The sequence below is a fragment of the Aquarana catesbeiana genome, linkage group LG01 (assembly GCF_042186555.1).
Source record: "Aquarana catesbeiana isolate 2022-GZ linkage group LG01, ASM4218655v1, whole genome shotgun sequence".
Classification (NCBI taxonomy): domain Eukaryota; kingdom Metazoa; phylum Chordata; class Amphibia; order Anura; family Ranidae; genus Aquarana; species Aquarana catesbeiana.
Window position 1 is genome coordinate 420964733 of NC_133324.1, and position 18960 is coordinate 420983692.

The window sequence follows — 18960 nt, forward strand, 5'->3', positions numbered from 1 at the left end:
CATAAGATAGTTAAACATTTTTTTTTATTTTGTTCCCAGTCTTCCTCTTTATTTTTGCATCTATATACTTAGTACATTCTGTTTATTAAAACTATTGGCGTAGTTTTGACTTAAAAAAGACTTTACATACATTTACATTTTAAATAAGCTTACAAGCAGTTAAAATGCATTTAATAATGTGAAGTGATAGTAGAGAACTTACCTTATTGCTGCTATTTTTACTTAACGCTACAATCTGTACACAGGCTGTATAAATAGGCTGTTAGAATTAAATTTGCAAGTTGTGCTGAACTAGAATTAATGGTCTGTAAGATGCCAGCAGATTTACTACATTAGGGCGTTCTGTTTAAGCGTAAACGTGAACCTTGTCATTAACCGCCTAAGGCAAACTCCGATATGTCTATGGATAATTGGAAATAATTTTACTATTTGGGTGCTGGGCATTCCAAATCATATTGCGACATTGGGGCATTATCTCATATAATTAGTGTGCAAGTCAAACATTTCCCTTGGGTGCCTATTAAAATACTTTAAAACCCAAGTTTCAATTGCTGTGGAAATTGCATGTTGTGTCCAGATTTTACATTGCTTGGAATGCAGGATTAGTTTTCACTGCTTACTTTGTAGACTCCAACAATGCAAATGAGTAGTGGAGTATGGTGTGTATATATACAGTATATATATATATATATATTACTATGCAAGTTTTAGGTGTGAAAAAAATGTTGTAAATTAAGAATGCTTTCAGAAATAGAAGTATTAACGGTTTATCTTTAATAATTAACAAAATAGAAAGTAAATGAACAGAAGAGAAATACAAATCAAATCAAAATTTGGTGTGATCAACCTTTGCAGGTTGTTTCAAACATCTTGGAGAACTAACCACAGATCTGTGGATTTAGGCTGCCCGTGCACAGTTGAGCCTTTTTTCCCAGTCAGAGGTATGGCTTTTGGCTGCAATTCTTCCATGAAGACTGCTTCTGACCATACTTCTCTGGACAGTAGAAGGATGTAACTGGGTCCCACAGATTTCTGCCAGTTCTGTGCTGATGGCACTGCTGAACATTTTCCCATGTCAAAGGGAAGTAAGCATAATGTGTCTTTCATCTGCTTTATTAAGTTTCCCTGGACGATCACTGCATATACGGTCCTCAACATTTCTTTCTTTTTGGTGCTTCTTCAAAAGAGCTTGAACCGCACATCTTAAAACCCCAGTCTGGGAGAGATTTTACTGGTGCAGTATAATTACCTTGTGTCTTGTTGCTGTGCTCAGTCTTGCCACGGTGTATGATCTGTGACATGAAACTGTCCTCCACAACCCCACCTTAGTAGCAGAGTTTGGCTGTTTTGACCCAGTTTTAAGCCTCCTACACAGCTGTTTATGTTTCAATTAATGACTGTGTTTCAACCTACATATGAAATTGATGATCTTTAGCACCTGCTTGGTATAATTGGTTTATCATACACCTGACTCTAATATTTTGAGGCCAACACCAAATACTGATATGATTTAGATTTTGTTTCTTCTGCTCGCTCACTTTGCATTTTGTAAATTGATAAAAATAAACAAAAATATAAAAAATATATTTTTGAAAGCATTTCTACTTTACAGCATTTCTTCACAGCTAAAACTTTTGTGTATATATATATATATATATATATATATATATATATATATATATACACACACACACACAGTACACTTTATATACATATACACTATGTGGATATATAAGCTGTATATTAGAACACATTTCAGACAAGTACCATCAAGAATAAGTAATAAATATTTACTGTCTTTTTGAGTTCACCACCTCCTGCAGTAAACAGGGAGATGTATAAAGATACCCTGCAGCCTACAAAGACTAAGGGCTTGTTCATACGGTAGTCCATGTATTAGCATGCACATTACAAGCACATGCTGGCATATGCTTTTGCATGCATTGAAGTTCATGTTTATTTGTTTATTACAGGTACTTCCATCAATTTACGCAGCACTTTAGATATTTAGTATACATTCACAGCAGTCCCTGTCCTCAAGGAGCTTACATAAATTTTGAATGTATATTATTACTAATTGTAGAAGCGTGCCAGCACAATAATGCAACATGTTTTATTTATTTTAGTGCACACAAATGCAGATTGGGCCATAAGTTAGTATGTTATGGATATTTGCAGAAGAAGCAGAAGTTATTATATATGTCATCCAAATGTATAATGAAGCATGTATTCTTTCTTATTTAGTTATAATTTAGGTGTGATTCTTATTTTTATATAGTTCTTACAGTTTTTCCATTTCCAATAACCCGAAGTCTCTTCTTTCCAGATTGTACAAGACTCATATCTTCAGGTACATCTCGTTTAATTCCCCCATCTGTTTTCTTCATATTAGGAAGTGGAACTTCTGCTAGACCAATGCTGCAAGTGCTCCATTTTGGTTGGGAGGTGCAGTTTTGCAGACGTTCTCCAGCATTCTTTTGACAAATACCTAGTAAAAATAAAGTAGGCACTAAGCAGATCACAGTTTGCATGTAACACATATCTAAATCTTTACAGTGAACTTCTTTTATTTGCTCTCTTCTGGTGTGCTAAACTTACTATTGAAAGTGTTTTGTTAAATCTGTTCAATAAGTGCCAAAAATACCTGTTGATTTTCCTAGAAATCATGTGAGCAGATAACTTCCTGTGGTCTTTGTCTATGTACAAGGTGGGGTACAAGGAGGGGTAACGGAGATGAGGAGGAAAGCTGAGATGAGGAGAGGTCTGTGTCAGAAATTAAATAGGCAGGGCTTACAACACATTCTGAACTGTGTTGTCATACCAAAGAGGAAGGTATAATTTTGGCACACCAACATATTTCTGTATACTTTGTTTAAAGGGTAAACGATTGGGAAATGTGCATGTATTGCAGAGATGTACAAAATATGTTTTTTTTTTTATTTGCCTTGGTATTTGCTTTAAATTGGTCATATAGCTCCAATGCCATTCAGAAAAAACAATATATGGTTCTGCCTCAGCATGTTATAGCTGAGCAGGTCTGAATGAGGAACAAAAACCATTCCATATGCCAAAAGGAGCTTTCATTCCTATGCTTCTTCCAATTATGATGTTGCAATGGTAGGGGAAGGCATCACTATGCTGCAACTGTGTGCAATGCACACAGTTTGGAGTGGTTGCAGTGCAGCCCCACTCACCCAGGGGTATACTTCAAGGGTGCCCTGACTGGAAAAAGATTGAGTAACACTGGCATAGAGGAACCGATCTCTGCATTTTCTTCCTGCTGCCGCTGCATGCCTGCGGGAGGAAGAGGAGGAGAAGCGGGGGGAAAATGGAGAGATCAGTTCCTTTATATGCAGCCACCCACTTACGACTGGGGCCCTGCGCCTTGGAGGAAAGGGCCCTGTCTGGAGATCAGGGGGCCCTTAATGGTTTCTTGCATCAAGACCCTAAAGGTTCTAGTTATGCCACTGCTCAAACTATTATATTCAAATATATATGGGGATCTAATAGTAGTAGAGTGGCCCGAAAGACTTTACATGACCCAAAAACTTCTGGAGGTTTGGGAGTCCCACATCTCCTGAGATATTACAAAGCGGCACAGCTGATCCAGTTATTTCAGATTTATTCTACTAAATACAGACCAGACTGGATCAAACTTGAATCCCAAGCAGGTGCTCCCCACCCGATAGATTCATCACATCTAAGAACTGCTAATCTGCAATATAATAAATGTTTGTGTGACAGGTGTGGGCAGAACAGAACACACATGGAGAGCAGGAGTGATCACAGGATTACTTATTGAGCTATTGGGCTGACAAAGAGTTGGGCAAGGATAGGTTCACAAGGACAGTACATGCACAGACAGGAAATGAGGGCAATCTGACACAACAAGTGTTAAGTCCAGTGTCACAGTGCATTAATCATGACACAGAAGGGTAGGCAGCAGTATGGCACAGCAAGGGTTATTTCCATCACACAGGGCAGTAATACGGGCAGAGCAGGGTAGGCAAGAGTGTGTCACAGCGAGGGTTAAGACCACCACACAGGGCAGTAATCCAGGCACAGAAAGGTAGGCCAAAATGTGACACAGCAAGGGTTTGGTGACTCACCAGCTGACGGCAGCCTCAATCAAGGGGATCCAGGTAGGGTGGCAGAGAGAGAAGGTTCACAGGATAGAGGGAAGAGGTCCTTCACAGCTTCAGGACCACACAGGCAGCAGTTGTGAGAGTGATAGTATAGACATGGCAGGAAGAAAGAGCTCACAGAGCAGCAAGATGGCACAATCAATAGAAGTAGTCCACAAGGCAGTAAGCACAGTCAATATGGAACTGCACGTCCCTGAAGTCCTAGTGTCCAGAAAGTAGCACAGAGTCCATGTGGGCAGCAGCCCTAAACATCTTCTAGTCTCCTTCCAGTGGAACCTCCAGACATGATTTCCCCAGCTCTGAATAGTCTGACCCTCTTCTCTAAGCAAAGGGATATCTGGTAATTAGAAATTCAGCCAAAATCTCAGCCCCCAAATTGTTGGTGCAGAGGTGCCTGGCTCTATGCTAGTACAGGATACAATAACTTCTGTGCTGCCTGATGAGAGGAGCCTCATCTCATACCCTCTGTGGGACACAGGAACTCGCAGACCAAATTATTCAGATAAGATGACTTCTTTACACACTGCCTCTGGATTAAAGGTCATTGATTTCACAAAAAACAATCTAATATTTCTAATCAAAGTAACAGTTTGCTTTTGGGTTTAATACTGCTTTAAGATGCCACCCTCTGAAGTGTTTCATATGCATCAAACATTCCATTTTATACGGTCAATCAAACACCCCATGGAGGATATCATGAAGAAAACATTGTTGAGAATAGATGTATGTGTGATAGGGGCCCGAGGGTGACATCTCAGCACTATATCAGCTGTTTTCCATAATGCCAGATAAGTTACTCCATCAACTGGCATGGATATATAAAGGGATACTCAACACAACTTTAAAAGAAACTAATTACAAAATCACATCCCATTGTCACCTGGTCCCATTGAGGATCGCTAAGATTTACCCAGATGTAATTCCTCTTATGTTTCAGAGGATGTGGGCAGAGGGGTACTATGTACCACATCTGGTGGTCTTGTCCTAAGGTTAGGAGATTTTGGACCAGGGTGTTCACTATGATTCAATCAGTGACTAATATAAAATATCAAAAATGGCCAAAATTGCTCTTCTGAACGAATCATTAGGGGACATTTCACGATATACCCAAACTCTCATGTTTTATAATTTCTTAGTAGCTAAAATTAACATTGCAAAAGCATAGAAATCACATGTAGTCAAAATAGTCACACTGAAGCACAACATCTTCTGGATAATGTTACATGAGAAGTTGGCTAGCATCCTTTGGGACAAACAAACCAAATTTGAAAAGATTTGGAACCCTTGACTGCGATACCCACAACCACTGATATAACTGCAGGGTCGGGGAGCCTGGACCTAGACCGAGGGGATAGACCTTTTTCAATCTTCCTTCCTCTTTCCTTTTTCATTCTACTACATTTTTTTTTTATTTTCCTTTCGTTACTATAATTGTTCATATTCCAACTGGCTACACAGCCATGGATCGTAGGTACTCTTTCTGGTGATACAGGACACACCACAGTATGATATGCAAACCACTGATTAGTAGGGATGAGCCAAACACCCCCCGGTTCGGTTTACAGCAGAACATGCTAACAAGCAGAAAATTTGTTCAAACACGCGAACACCATTAAAGCCTATGGGACGCAAACATGAAAAATCAAAAGTGCTAATTTTAAAGGCTTATATGCAAGTTATTGCCATAAAAATTGTTTGGGGACCCAGGTCCTGCCCCAGGGGACATGTATCAATGCAAAAAAAGAAGTTTTAAAAACAACTGTTTTTTCAGGAGCAGTGATTTTAATAATGCTTAAAGTGAAACAATAACAATGAAATATTCCTTTAACCCCTTCCCGACCAGCCGCCGCAGTTGTACTGCAGCAAGTTGACTCCCCTGGGCGAATCGACGTAACTCTACGTCAATTCACCTTTTGACAACTAGGGGGCGAATGCGCGCTGCCGGTCACCCTCGATCGCTCCACACAGAGACAGAACAAAGATCTGTCAATGTAAATAGACAGATCTTAGTGCTGTCAGGGGTGAGGAGAACGATCTGTTGTTCATACGAAGTATGAACAACGATCGCTCTCCTCACCCAGTCAGTCCCCTCCCCCCACAGTTAGAATCACTCCCTAGGGAACACAGTTAACCCCTTGATCGCCCCCTAGTGTTAACCCCTTCCCTGCCAGTGACATTCACACAGTAATCAGTGCATTTTTATAGCACTGATCGCTTTATATCTGCCATAATGTTGCAGTCCCGATAAAAATCGCAGATCACCATCATTACTAGTAAATAAAAAAAAGAAAAAACAATAAAAATGCCATAAATCTTTCCCCTATGTTGTAGAAGATATAACTTCTATGCAAACCAATCAATATACACTTATTGCGATTTTTATTACCAAAAATATGTAGAAGAATACACATCAGCCTAAACTGAGGAAAAAATTAGCTTTTTTTTAAAAAAATTGAGGATATTTATTATAGCAAAAAGTACAAAATATTGTGTTTTTTTCAAAATTGTTGCTCTTTTTTTGTCAATAGCGCAAAAAATAAAAACCGCAGAGATGATCAAATACCACCAAAAGAAAGCTCAATTTGTGGGAAAAAAAGGAGGTCAATTTTGTTTGGGTACAACATCGCACAAGCGCACAATTGTAAGTTAAAGGGGCGCAGTGCCGTATCGCAAAAAATGGCCTGGTCATTGAGCAACCAAATCTTCTGGGGCTGAAGTGGTTAAATATCATGCCTCAGGGGTGTCCATAGTATGCCTGTAAAGTAGCACATCTTTCACGTGTTTATAACAGTGCCACAGTAAAATGACATTTCTAAAGGAAAAAATTTAATTTAAAACTTCTTGCGGCTGTAGTGTATTGTGGGATCCCGGCAATATATATAAAAATACCAAAAAAAAAAAGTGCATATGTCACCCTCAAAATCCATACCAGGCCCTTCAGGTCTGGTATGGATATTAAGGAAATGGAAAGGATCTGCAAGGAGGAGTGGAAGAGGATCCCAGGTGTGAAAAACTTGTTGCATCTTTCCCAAAAAGACTCATGGCTGTATTAGATCAAAAGGGTGCTTCTACTAAATACTGAGCAAAGGGTCTGAATACTTAGGACCATGTGATATTTAAGTTTTTCTTTTTTAATAAATCTGCAAAAATGTCAACAATTCTGTGTTTTTCTGTCAATATGGGGTGCTGTGTGTACATTAATGAGGAAAAAAATGAACTTAAATGATTTTAGCAAATAGCTGCAATATAACCAAGAGTGAAAAATGTAAGGGGATCTGAATACTTTCTGTCCCCACTGTATACTATACGGCCTGCCCTATATACTCTGCAGAAAATTGGGCCTTAGGTGTTGGTGGTACCAGAACACTGTAAGCCTTCACAGTTACTCTTGTTGGGCGCAGAAACGGGCCCTGCTGTGAAATATTATATCAAGAATTATAATTACATGCCCCTGTTAAATAGGGGCAGAAAAATTGGGCCCTGGGTGGTGGTGGTGGTGCCACAACACTGTAAGCCCTCACAGTTACTGTTGTTGAGCGCAGGAACGGGCCCTGCATTGAAATATTATATAAAAAAAATTTAATTATACGCCCCTGTTAAACAGGGGCAGAAAAATTGGGCCTTGGGCAGTGGTGGTGCCACAACACTGAAAAGAACAGAAAAGAAGGAGGGCGCACCAACCTAGTGCATTACCACTGATAAACTTTAATGCAGCATAAAAACAGCAAAAATTATACTCACAATGGCTGAGCCATTTGCACCGGTTTGACCCTCTTGGCAATAGGTCCTGGTGTGTCGACTTACAGAAACAGCGCTGTTGCACCCTTTTCAAAGCTGGTTTTGTAAGCTCGTTTGTGAGTATAATTTTTGCTGTTTTTATGCTGCATTAAAGTTTATCAGTGGTAATGCACTAGGTTGGTGCGCCCTCCTTCTTTTCTGTTTTTTTCTAGCTTGAATACCCATTGTTCAAAGGAGGGCTGCAAGACATTAGGCTTTACCTTTTTAGGCGGTCGCACCACACGTTCGGTTCATGGACACCTGAGCGCAGGAGAGATTTTTACGGTGCCACAACACTGTAAGCCCTCACAGATACTCTTGTTGGATGCAGGAACGGGCCCTGCTGTGAAATATTATATCAAAAATTGTAATTACATGCCCCTGTTAAACAATATTGTTGGAAGCTAGCATCATCAAGATTGAGGTGGAATAGGATAGTCAGCATAAGCAGTCTTCAAGGGATCCCACATCCATAGCAAATTCAGTCAGTTACATCAGCATCAGGTGCTTGATAGCTGCTGATCCAAGACTGATTAATTTTTAAGAATGTGAGCCTATCAACGGAGTCTGTGGACAGGAGCACTCTTTGATCCGTTACAAATCCTCCAGCAGCACTGAATTTGCATTCAGAAAGCATGCTGGATGCAGGACAGGCCAGTAGCTCAATTGCATATTGAGCAAGTTCTGGCCAGTGGTCCATCCTCAAGACCCAGTAACCCAGTGGATGCTCTGTTGGAATTGTCTCCAATTTTGCTCTTGCCTTTAGATATTCCTGCACCATGTAATGCAGATGCTGGCGGTGATTGCTTGAACCGATCAGACCTTGGCGCTGAGGACTGAAAAATTGTTTAAAGGCATTGGTCAGCCGGCCACCTTCTCCACCGCTCTTCCTCCGACTGAACAAAGCCTCAGCAACACATTGTCCAGCACCTTGAAATTGTAACCTCCCAGGGTCTGGAAATGCATCGCACAAACCTTTCTTCAAGGCCTCCTGAAGTCGTTTCATCTTCTGCTCCCTCTGCAAAGGCAGGATACGTTCTGCAACCTTACCCTTGTAACGTGAATCAAGAAGGGTTGCCAGCCAGTAATGATCCCTCTCCTTGATGCCTAGGGTCCTTTCGCAGGCTTTGCAGAATCAGTTAGGCCATGCAGCCTAAGTTTGCAGAGGCATTTGATTCTGAGTCCTCTGGGTCACTAAGGATCACATGATCCGTAACTACCTCTTCCCAGCCACGTACAACTCCTTGGGTTTCTGGGGACCGGAAAACATCAATTGAAGACTGCTGCTGAGTGTTATCCTCTACATCCATGCCGACACAATCTTCCTCCTCTTCTTCCTGTGTGTTTGGCGGGCCCGCAGGAATGCTATCTGGATAAAGGGGGCCTTGAGAGGAAAGGAAGTCCTCCTCTTCCTCCTGCTGTTCTACCTCAAGTGCCCTGTCCATGATTCCATGAAGTGTGTGCTACAGCAGGAAGACTAGAGGGACAGTGTCACTGATGCATGCGTTGTCGCTGCTCACCATCCTTGTGGCCTCCTCAAATGATGACAGGACAGTGCATGCATCCTTGATCAGTAGCCACTGGTGTGGTGAAAAGAAGCCAAGCTCCCCTGACCCTGTCCTGTTGCCATACTCGCACAGGTACTCATTGATGGCCCTCTGCTGTGTGTGTAGCCGCTGCAGCATTGCCAATGTTGAGTTCCACCTGGTGGGCATGTCACAAATGAGGCAGTTGGTGGGAAGGTTACATTCCCTTTGAATGTCAGCCAGCTGAGCACTAGCATTGTATGACTGGTGTAAATGACCACAGACCACAGCTCAAGTGTCTAGTGTCCCTGTCGGAGGGTGGAGAGAAGGTTGGTGCCATTGTCCCATACAATGGCTGAAGCTGGCATGGCGTCAACCACCTCTGAGCCTGCCCCTGCAGAGCTGACAGAATCTCTGCCTCAGTGTGGCTCCTGTCCCCAAGGCAGACAAACTCAAGCACCATATGGCATCTTTTAGCCTGACTGCTTGCGTATCCCCTAAAATGCTTATGGAGCACTGCTGGTTCAGAGGACAAATCTGCAGAAAGGCCATAGAGATAGAAGAAGAGGAGGGGTGGAGGAGAGAACTGTGGCAGAATCACCACTAGCATTTCGGAGGCGTGGTGGCAGAACACGCTCCAATAACACTGAGCCCTGTCCTGCATCCTTCCCAGCTGCCAGCAGAGTTAACCAGTGCGTCGTGAAGGAAAGGTAACATCCCTGCCCATGCCTGCTGGACCATGAATCAGCGGTAATATGAACCTTACTGCTTTCCACATGCTGGGAGAGAGTTGGAATGGCTTTCCGTGAAAAGAAATGGCGTTTTGGAACCTGCCACTGAGGTACAGCACATTCCACAAATTCACGAAAGGGAACAGAGTCTACCAGCTGAAAAGGCAGCAGTTGCAGTGCTAGCAATTTGGCCAAGCTAGCATTTAGAGCATGTGGATGGCTGGGACCGAATTTATTTTTATGGTTCAGCAACTGGGGTAGGGAAATTTGCCTGCTAAAATAAGATGGTGGTGTACTGCTAGGAGATTGGCTGCAAGTACTTGGGACACCTATTGCTATACCTTCATTCCTCTCAGTTCAGATTTTTGAGAAGACTGGAAGTATAGTAGGGTTGGAGATCCCAGATGAGAAGCAAGGAGAAGTCCGCCTTTTTCTTTGATGTGGGTCTTTCAAGTGCTGTTGCCAATGGACTGCATGGCAGGTCATCATATGTCTGGTCAAACACAAGGTGCCCAAGCGGCTGCTGTTCTGGCCACTCTTGATCCGCTTCAGACATAGGTTGCCAACAGCAACGGTTCAATCTACTGCACACATGTCGAAAAAGGCCCACAGCAAGGAATTGTTAAAAGTCAGCGGGGAGTCAGCAGCACCCTGCACCTGCGGAGTTCTGCGGTGTGATGCAATAGGGTGGCTGCCCTTAAAGAGGTTGTAAAGGCTTGTGTTTTTTCCCCTAATGCCTCCTATGCATTAAGGTGAAAAAACACCTTGCAGTCACCGGCCCCCTAGCCCCTCCTGTTTTACTTACCTGAGCAACGAATTTCCCTCAGCGCATCCCCGCCGTCCCTCTCTCCATGGGTCCCCAACTCTTGGTTGTATAGTTTGATAGCAGTGCAGCCATTGGCTCCCGCTGCTGTTAATCAAATTCAATGACGTGGGCGCCGAGGGGCGGGACCGAGTCCAGCATTCGTGTCTGTGGATGCAAATGCTTGATTCGGGAGCACGCACGCAAGGTAACCCCCTCGGGAAAGCGCTTCTCCAAGGGGGTTATCTAATGCAGGGAGGAGCCACAAGAGCCGCCGAGGGACCCCAGAAATGGATGTTCGGGGCCACTCTGTGCAAAATGAGCTGCACAGTAGAGGTAAGTACGACATGTTTGTTATTTTAAAAAAATAAAAAACGATCCTTTAGTGTCACTTTAAGTTGCCCCCATGAGGACATCCTACCTCGTTGGAGTTGTGCCTCCTCCTCCTCTCTTCTCTTAGGCACCCAAGTACAGTCAGTGACCTCATCATCCCCTCCCTCCTCATCACTGGAGCAAACTTGGCAGTATGCTGCAGCTGGGGGAACATGACTGGCAGTTTCTTGTCCTTCTGTGGCACCCCCTCTCTCTAGGCTTACGTCCTCCCTTCCTCAACCTGGGAACCAACATCGGAACCTTCAAAATGCTGCGCATCCTCCAGCAGCATGTAACTGACACTGTGGTCGAATATTTCTGGGGACTCCTTCGTGCATGATGGTGGGGCTATGGAAAGAGTGACTGTGGACAAGCAGCCGGTGAAATAGGCCGCTTTGGCAGCTGCGTTGGAAGGCAAACTACTCTGAGTCTGGGTGACAGAGGATGAGGAGGATGAGAATGGCTTTGCTATCCACTCCACCAACTCTTCTGCATGTTGTGGCTCAATAGCACGGCCAGCAGCATAAACAAAGGACAAGCATGCCCCATGGCCACCTGCAGAGGATGCACCATGTCCACGACCACCACTGTTGACTGTAGACACAGAGGCTGCTTGCCCTCTTTAATGGCCTGTGAGCGTCTGTCTCTCCTTGGTGGCCTTGCGGACATGATGTATTTTTTGTTTTGCAACACCACACTACACTGTATTAAATACTGTGTACACCACCTGAAGTGTATTAGAAACTGTACACACTGTATTAGATACTGTGCACACTGCCTGCACTGTATTAGAAATTGTACAACAGCTGCACTGTATTTTATACTGTGTACACAACCAGAAGTGTAGTAGAAACTGTACAGACTGTATTAGATACTGTCTACACCGCCTGCACTGTATTAGAAACTGTACTACAGCTGCACTGTATTGTGAACTGTGTACACCACCAGAAGTGAAACTATACACACTGTTCCTGGCTTGGGCATGGGTGAGTTTTTCTCTTGCTACTTTATCCTATTTATGCACCCGCTCGGAACTTGGGTGAGTTTTTCTCTTGTACACACTGTATTAGATACTGTGTACACCGCCTGCACGAAACTGTAGTATAGCTGCACTGTATTGTGTACTGTGTACACCACCAGAAGTGTAGTAGAAACTGTACACACTGTATTAGATACTGTGTACACCACCAGAAAAGTATTAGAAACTGTACTACGGTTGCACTGTATTGTGTACTGTGTACACCACCAGAAGTGTAGTAGAAACTGTACACACTGTATTAGATACTGTGTACACCACCTGTACTGTATTAAAAACTGTACTACAGCTATACTGTATTCTGTACTGTGTACACCACCAGGTGTAGTAGAAACTGTACACACTGTATTAGATACTGTGTACACCACCAGGAAAGTAGTAGAAACTGTACACACTGTATTAGAAACTGTACAACCGCTGCACTGTATTTTATACTGTGTACACCACCAGAAGTGTAGATGAAAATGTATTAGATACTGTGTACACCGCCTGAAGTGTATTAGTAACAGTACACCACCAAATACACTGTAGATATAGGCTACACTGGATGCAGAGTATATATTAATATATACAAGACTGTAGATATATATTAATACACCACCTGAAGTGTATTAGAAACAATACACCACAGAATGCACTGTAGATATAGGCTACACTGGATGCAGAGTATATATATATATATATATATATATATATATATATATATATATATATATATATACCGTATTTATCGGCGTATAACACGCACCTCAATTTAGGAGGGAATTTTAAGGAAAAAAAACTTTTAGGAGGGAAGTTGAAGGGAAAAAAACTTACATTTAAATGCCCATCATTGCAGCCTTCTCAGTGCAGCTTTGCCAGTGCAGCCATGTCAGTGCAGCCATGTCAGTGCAGCCTTGCCAGTGCAGCCATGTCAGTGCAGCCTTGCCAGTGCAGCCATGTCAGTGCAGCCTTGCCAGTGCAGCCATGTCAGTGCAGCCTTGCTAGTGCAGCCATGTCAGTGCAGCCATGTCAGTGCAGCCTTGTCAGTGCAGCCTTGCTAGTGCAGCCATGTCAGTGCAGCCATGTCAGTGCAGCCATGTCAGTGCAGCCTTCCCCAGTGTCCAGTCCAGCCTTGCCCCAGTCCAGCCTTGCCCCAGTGCAGTCTTGCTGAAGCCTCTGAGCTTCAAAATCGCCGACCGTGATTTGAAAATGGCGCCGCCGGCACCGAAAGCCGCCGAGAAGAGCCGAGGACCGGCACTGTGTATTTCGGCGCCGGCGGCGCCATTTTCAAATCGCGGTCAGCGATTTTTTCGTTCTGACAGGTCAGGATCGCAGGGGATCGGCGTATAACACGCACCAGCGATTTTCCCCTGATTTTAAGGGGAAAAAAGTGCGTGTTATACGCCGATAAATACGGTATATATATATATATATATATATATATATATATATATATACACACAGTGGGGACGGAAAGTATTCACACCCCCTTACATTTTTCACTCTTTGTACACACAGCACCCCATATTGACAGAAAAACACAGAATTGTTGACATTTTTGCAGATTTATTTAAAAAGAAAAAACTGAAATATCACAGGGTCCTAAGTATTCAGACCCTTTGCTGTGACACTCATATATTTAACTCAGGTGCTGTCCATTTCTTCTGATCATCCTTGAGATGGTTCTACACCTTCATTTGAGTCCAGCTGTGTTTGATTATACTGATTGGACTTGATTAGGAAAGCCACACACCTGTCTATATAAGACCTTACAGCTCACAGTGCATGTTAGAGCAAATGAGAATCATGGGGACAAAGGAACTGCCTGAAGAGCTCAGAGACAGAATTGTGGCAAGGCACGGATCTGGCCAAGGTTACCAAAAAAATTCTGCTGCACTTAAGGTTCCTAAGAGCACAGTGGATTCCATAATCCTTAAATGAAAGACGTTTGGGACGACCAGAACCCTTCCTAGAGCTGGTCGTCCAGCCAAACTGAGCTATCGGGGGAGAAGAGCCTTGGTGAGAGAGGTAAAGAAGAACCCAAAGATCACTGTGGCTGAGCTCCAGAGATGCAGTCGGGAGATGGGAGAAAGTTGTAGAAAGTCAACCATCACTGCAGACCTCCACCAGTCAGGGCTCTATGGCAGACTGGCCCGATGGAAGCCTCTCCTCAGTGCAAGACACATGAAAGCCTGCATGGAGTTTGCTAAAAAACACCTGAAGGACTCCAAGATGGTGAGAAATAAGATTTTCTGGTCTGATGAGACCAGGATAGAACTTTTTGGCCTTAATTCTAAGCGGTATGTGTATCACCTGTCCAATACAGTCCCAACAGTGAAGCATGGTGGTGGCAGCATCATGCTGTGGGGTTGTTTTTCAGCTACAGGGACAGGACGACTGGTTGTAATTGAGAGAAAGATGAATGCGGCCAAGTACAGGGATATCCTGGACGAAAACCTTTTCCAGAGTGCTCAGGACCTCAGACTGGGCCGAAGGTTTACCTTCCAACAAGACAATGACCCTAAGCACACAGCTAAAATAATGAAGGCGTGGCTTCACAACAACTCCGTGACTGTTCTTGAATGGCCCAGCCAGAGCCCTGACTTAAACCCAATTGAGCATCTCTGGAGAGACCTTAAAATGGCTGTCCACCAACGTTTACCATCCAACCTGACAGAAATGGAAAGGATCTGCAAGGAGGAGTGGAAGAGGATCCCCAAATCCAGGTGTGAAAAACTTGTTGCATCTTTCCCAAAAAGACTCATGGCTGTATTAGATCAAAAGGGTGCTTCTACTAAATACTGAGCAAAGGGTCTGAATACTTAGGACCATGTGATATTTAAGTTTTTCTTTTTTAATAAATCTGCAAAAATGTCAATAATTCTGTGTTTTTCTGTCAATATGGGGTGCTGTGTGTACATTAATGAGGAAAAAAATTAACTTAAATGATTTTAGCAAATGGCTGCAATGTAACAAAAAGTGAAAAATTTAAGGGGGTTTGAATACTTTCCATCCCCACTGTGTATGTATATATATATATATATATATATATATATATATATATATATATATATATATATATATATATATATGTATATATATATATATATATATATATGTATATATATATATATATATATATATATATGTATATATATATATATATATATATATATACATACATACACATACAGTATCTCACAAAACTGAGTACACTCCTCACATTTTTGTAAATACTGTACTCTATTATATCTTTTCATGTGACAACACAAAAGAAATTACATTTTGCTACAATGTAAAGTAGTGAGTGTACAGCTTGTATAACAGTGTAAATTTGCTGTCCCCTCAAAATAACACACAGCCATTAATGTCTAAACAGATGGCAACAAAAGTAAGTGCACCCCTAAGTGAAAAGTCCAAATTAGGCCCAAAGTGTCAATATTTTGTGTGGCCACCATTATTTTTTCCAGCACTGCCTTAACCCTCTTGGGCATGGAGTTCACCAGAGCTTCACAGGTTGCCACTGGAGTCCTCTTCCACTCCTCCATGACGACATCATGGAGCTGTTGGATGTTAGAGACCTTGTACTCCTCCGCCTTCCATTTGAGGATGCCCCACAGATGCTCAATAGCGTTTAGGTCTGGAGACATGCTTGGCCAGTCCATCACCTTTACCCTCAGCTTCTTTAGCAAGGCAGTGGCCATCCTGGAGGTGTCTTTGGGGTCGTTATGTTGGAATACAGTCCTGTAGCCCAGTCTCCAAAAGGAGGGATCATGCTCTGCTTCAGTATGTCACAGTACATGTTGGCATTCATGGTTCCCTCAATCAACTGTAGCTCCCCAGTGCCGGCAGCACTCATGCAACCCCTGGCCATGACACGCCCACCACCATGCTTGACTGTAGCAAGACACACTTGTCTTTGTACTCCTCACCTGGTTGCCGCCACACACTCTTGACACCATCTGAACCAAAATAAGTTTATCTTGGTCTCATCGCACCGCAGGACATGGTTCCAGTAATCCATGTCCTTAGTCTGCTTGTATTCAGCAAACTGTTTGCGGGCTTTCTTGTGCATCATCTTTAGAAGATGCTTCCTTTTTGGATGACAGCCATGCAGACCAATTTGATGCAGTGTGCGGCGTATGGTCTGAGCACTGACAGGCTGACCCCCCACCCCTTCAACCTCTGCAGCAATGCTGGCAGCACTCATACGTCTATTTCTCAAAGACAACCTCTGGATATGACATTAAGCACGTGCACTTAGCTTCTTTAGTCGACCATGTCGAGGACTGTTCTGAGTGGAACCTGTCCTGTTAAACCGCTGTATGGTCTTGGCCACCATGCTGCAGCTTCGTTTCAGGGTCTTGGCAATCTTCTTGGGCCTTGGCCATCTTTATGTAGAGCAACAATTATTTTTTTTCAGATCCTCAGAGAGTTCTTTGCCATGAGGTGCCATGTTGAACTTCCAGTGACCAGTATGAGAGAGTGAGAGCGATTACACTAAATGTAACACACCTGCTCCCCATTCACACCTGAGACCTTGTAACACTAACGAGTCACATTACACCGGGGAGGGAAAATGGCTAATTGGGCCCAATTTCACTTAGGGGTGTACTCACTTTTGTTGCCAGCGGTTTAGATATTAATGGCTGTGTGTTGAGTTATTTTGAGGGAACAGAAAATTTACAAAGATATAATAAAATATTTACAAAAATGTGAGGGGTGCACACAGTAAACACTGAATATATAGTCTATGCTAAATTCAGAGTATATATATATATATATATATATATATATATATATATATCAAATACACTGCCACTAACTGAATAACCTGCCTGCTTAATCTAACTCAAGCTATCTCTCTGTCCACGCCAACAAAACTACACAAGACCACTGTGTAAGCAGCCTTATATAGTGTGGGGCGTGGGCGTGCACCCTGCCTTTGGCCAATTATGACTCTCTCAGCAGAGCACACTGTGATTGGCCAAAGCATGCAGGTCAGGTGCATGCTTTGGCCAATCATCATACAGCAATGCACTGCGATCTCGCAGTGCATTATGGGGTGTTCCACGGCGCTCAAGTTTTCCACAAACGCCCCATAATGTTCGCTGTTCGGCCCATTTAACTCGAAAATCGAGCTCATCCCTACTGATTAGTGAAGTTACACATTCCAAGTTTAAAAAAACTTGGAAAATCAAACAGAAGCCAGCAATTCCTACTTAACTTAATGCAGTTGGTCACTTAGAAATACTGTACTTATATACCTTATACAGGCTGATTGACACATATACTGTAAATGTTTTAAGATATAATTTTTTTTGCAATTTACCACATAACTGTTTGTACTCTTGTTTACTGCAAAACAATAAAAACTATTGGAAAAGAAAAAAAATATGCAAATTTGTCAAAAGCTATTTATAGAGAATGGGGGAGCTTTTCTGTTAGAAATTACATAACAGTTTTTGGTTTAGACCAGTATTCCTAATAAGATGTTGTAGGGTGCATACAGTACTGATGCAACATTTTTGTTGTTGATACCATATAAAGTAGGATTTTTACTTGGCACTTGTTTTAATTTGTGTGCCATGCATTTTAGGATAATTACAAGATGTGTCTGACAATCACGATTATCAGATGCAAATATTGTATTTAGACAAGACTTAAACCGTGTAGAGATAAACATATTATATAAAAGCATATAAAGTAAATTAAGTCAAAATCCCAACAAACTAGACATGTGTGGTTTGTTTTATTCTGAATTGAAATTCGGATTAATTTTTCGTTATTTGGAGATTAGGATGTATCCGAATTTCCAAATTACAATAATATTTAATTAAAATGAATTCGAAATAACTAAACAAAATTTTGTCTGAAATTTGAATCGAATCAAAATTAGAATGGGTTTTAAATCAAATTTGAAAACAAGAATAGAATAAAATAGAATAGAAAATAAAGGAATAGAATAGAAAATAAAAGAATAGAATAGACAAGAATATAATATAAAATATATACTATAAAATAATATAATATAAAAGAATATAAAATAAAATATTAAAATAGAATCCGAAGATGGGAATCGAAACGTAAGTTGAGGCGTGCTTGGTTACGTAATCTTCATTCTCATTCCGGTCTCTGTGGTTGTCGGCAGCTGTTGGTGAAGCGCACGCCAGCTGCCACATGCAGTTTTCAGACTTTACGAGCGGTATAGCCTCAGTGCCGGGCGAGGGCACTCTCAAATGTAAGCAGCCATTTGGCATTCTGTTTTTAATCGTTTTAATAATAAATGGGATTACACTATTTTGGTCCTTCTTGTATCCTTCTACATATTGTCTGACGTTCTACTGGGGGAGAGGAAGAGGTTACCCACAGGGCTTATCCACACCATGGTAGCAAGCCAATTCTTGCTAAAGGCTATTACTGACCTCTTTTTAATTAAAAAGGTCAACATAATCTGGTAAGCGGACATCCACTTACAGAGCACTTTGGGTGTGTTACACAGCTAGTGAAGGTCGTCTACTCACACAGAGGAAGATTTACTTATATTTATTTGTATATTTTGCAACAGCGGAAGATTAATTTATATTGA

At 42.1% G+C, this 18960-nt stretch overlaps 1 protein-coding gene across 1 annotated transcript in view; it reads right to left on the reverse strand.

Moving 5' to 3' along the window:
• FREM1 (FRAS1 related extracellular matrix 1) overlaps positions 1 to 18960 on the reverse strand; it is a 267168-nt gene that overhangs the window by 35344 nt on the left and 212864 nt on the right. Inside the window, exon 31 of the mRNA XM_073635658.1 lies at positions 2286 to 2488. Coding sequence (XP_073491759.1) covers positions 2286 to 2488 — 203 coding nt within the window. The remainder of the gene's footprint in view (positions 1 to 2285; positions 2489 to 18960) is intronic.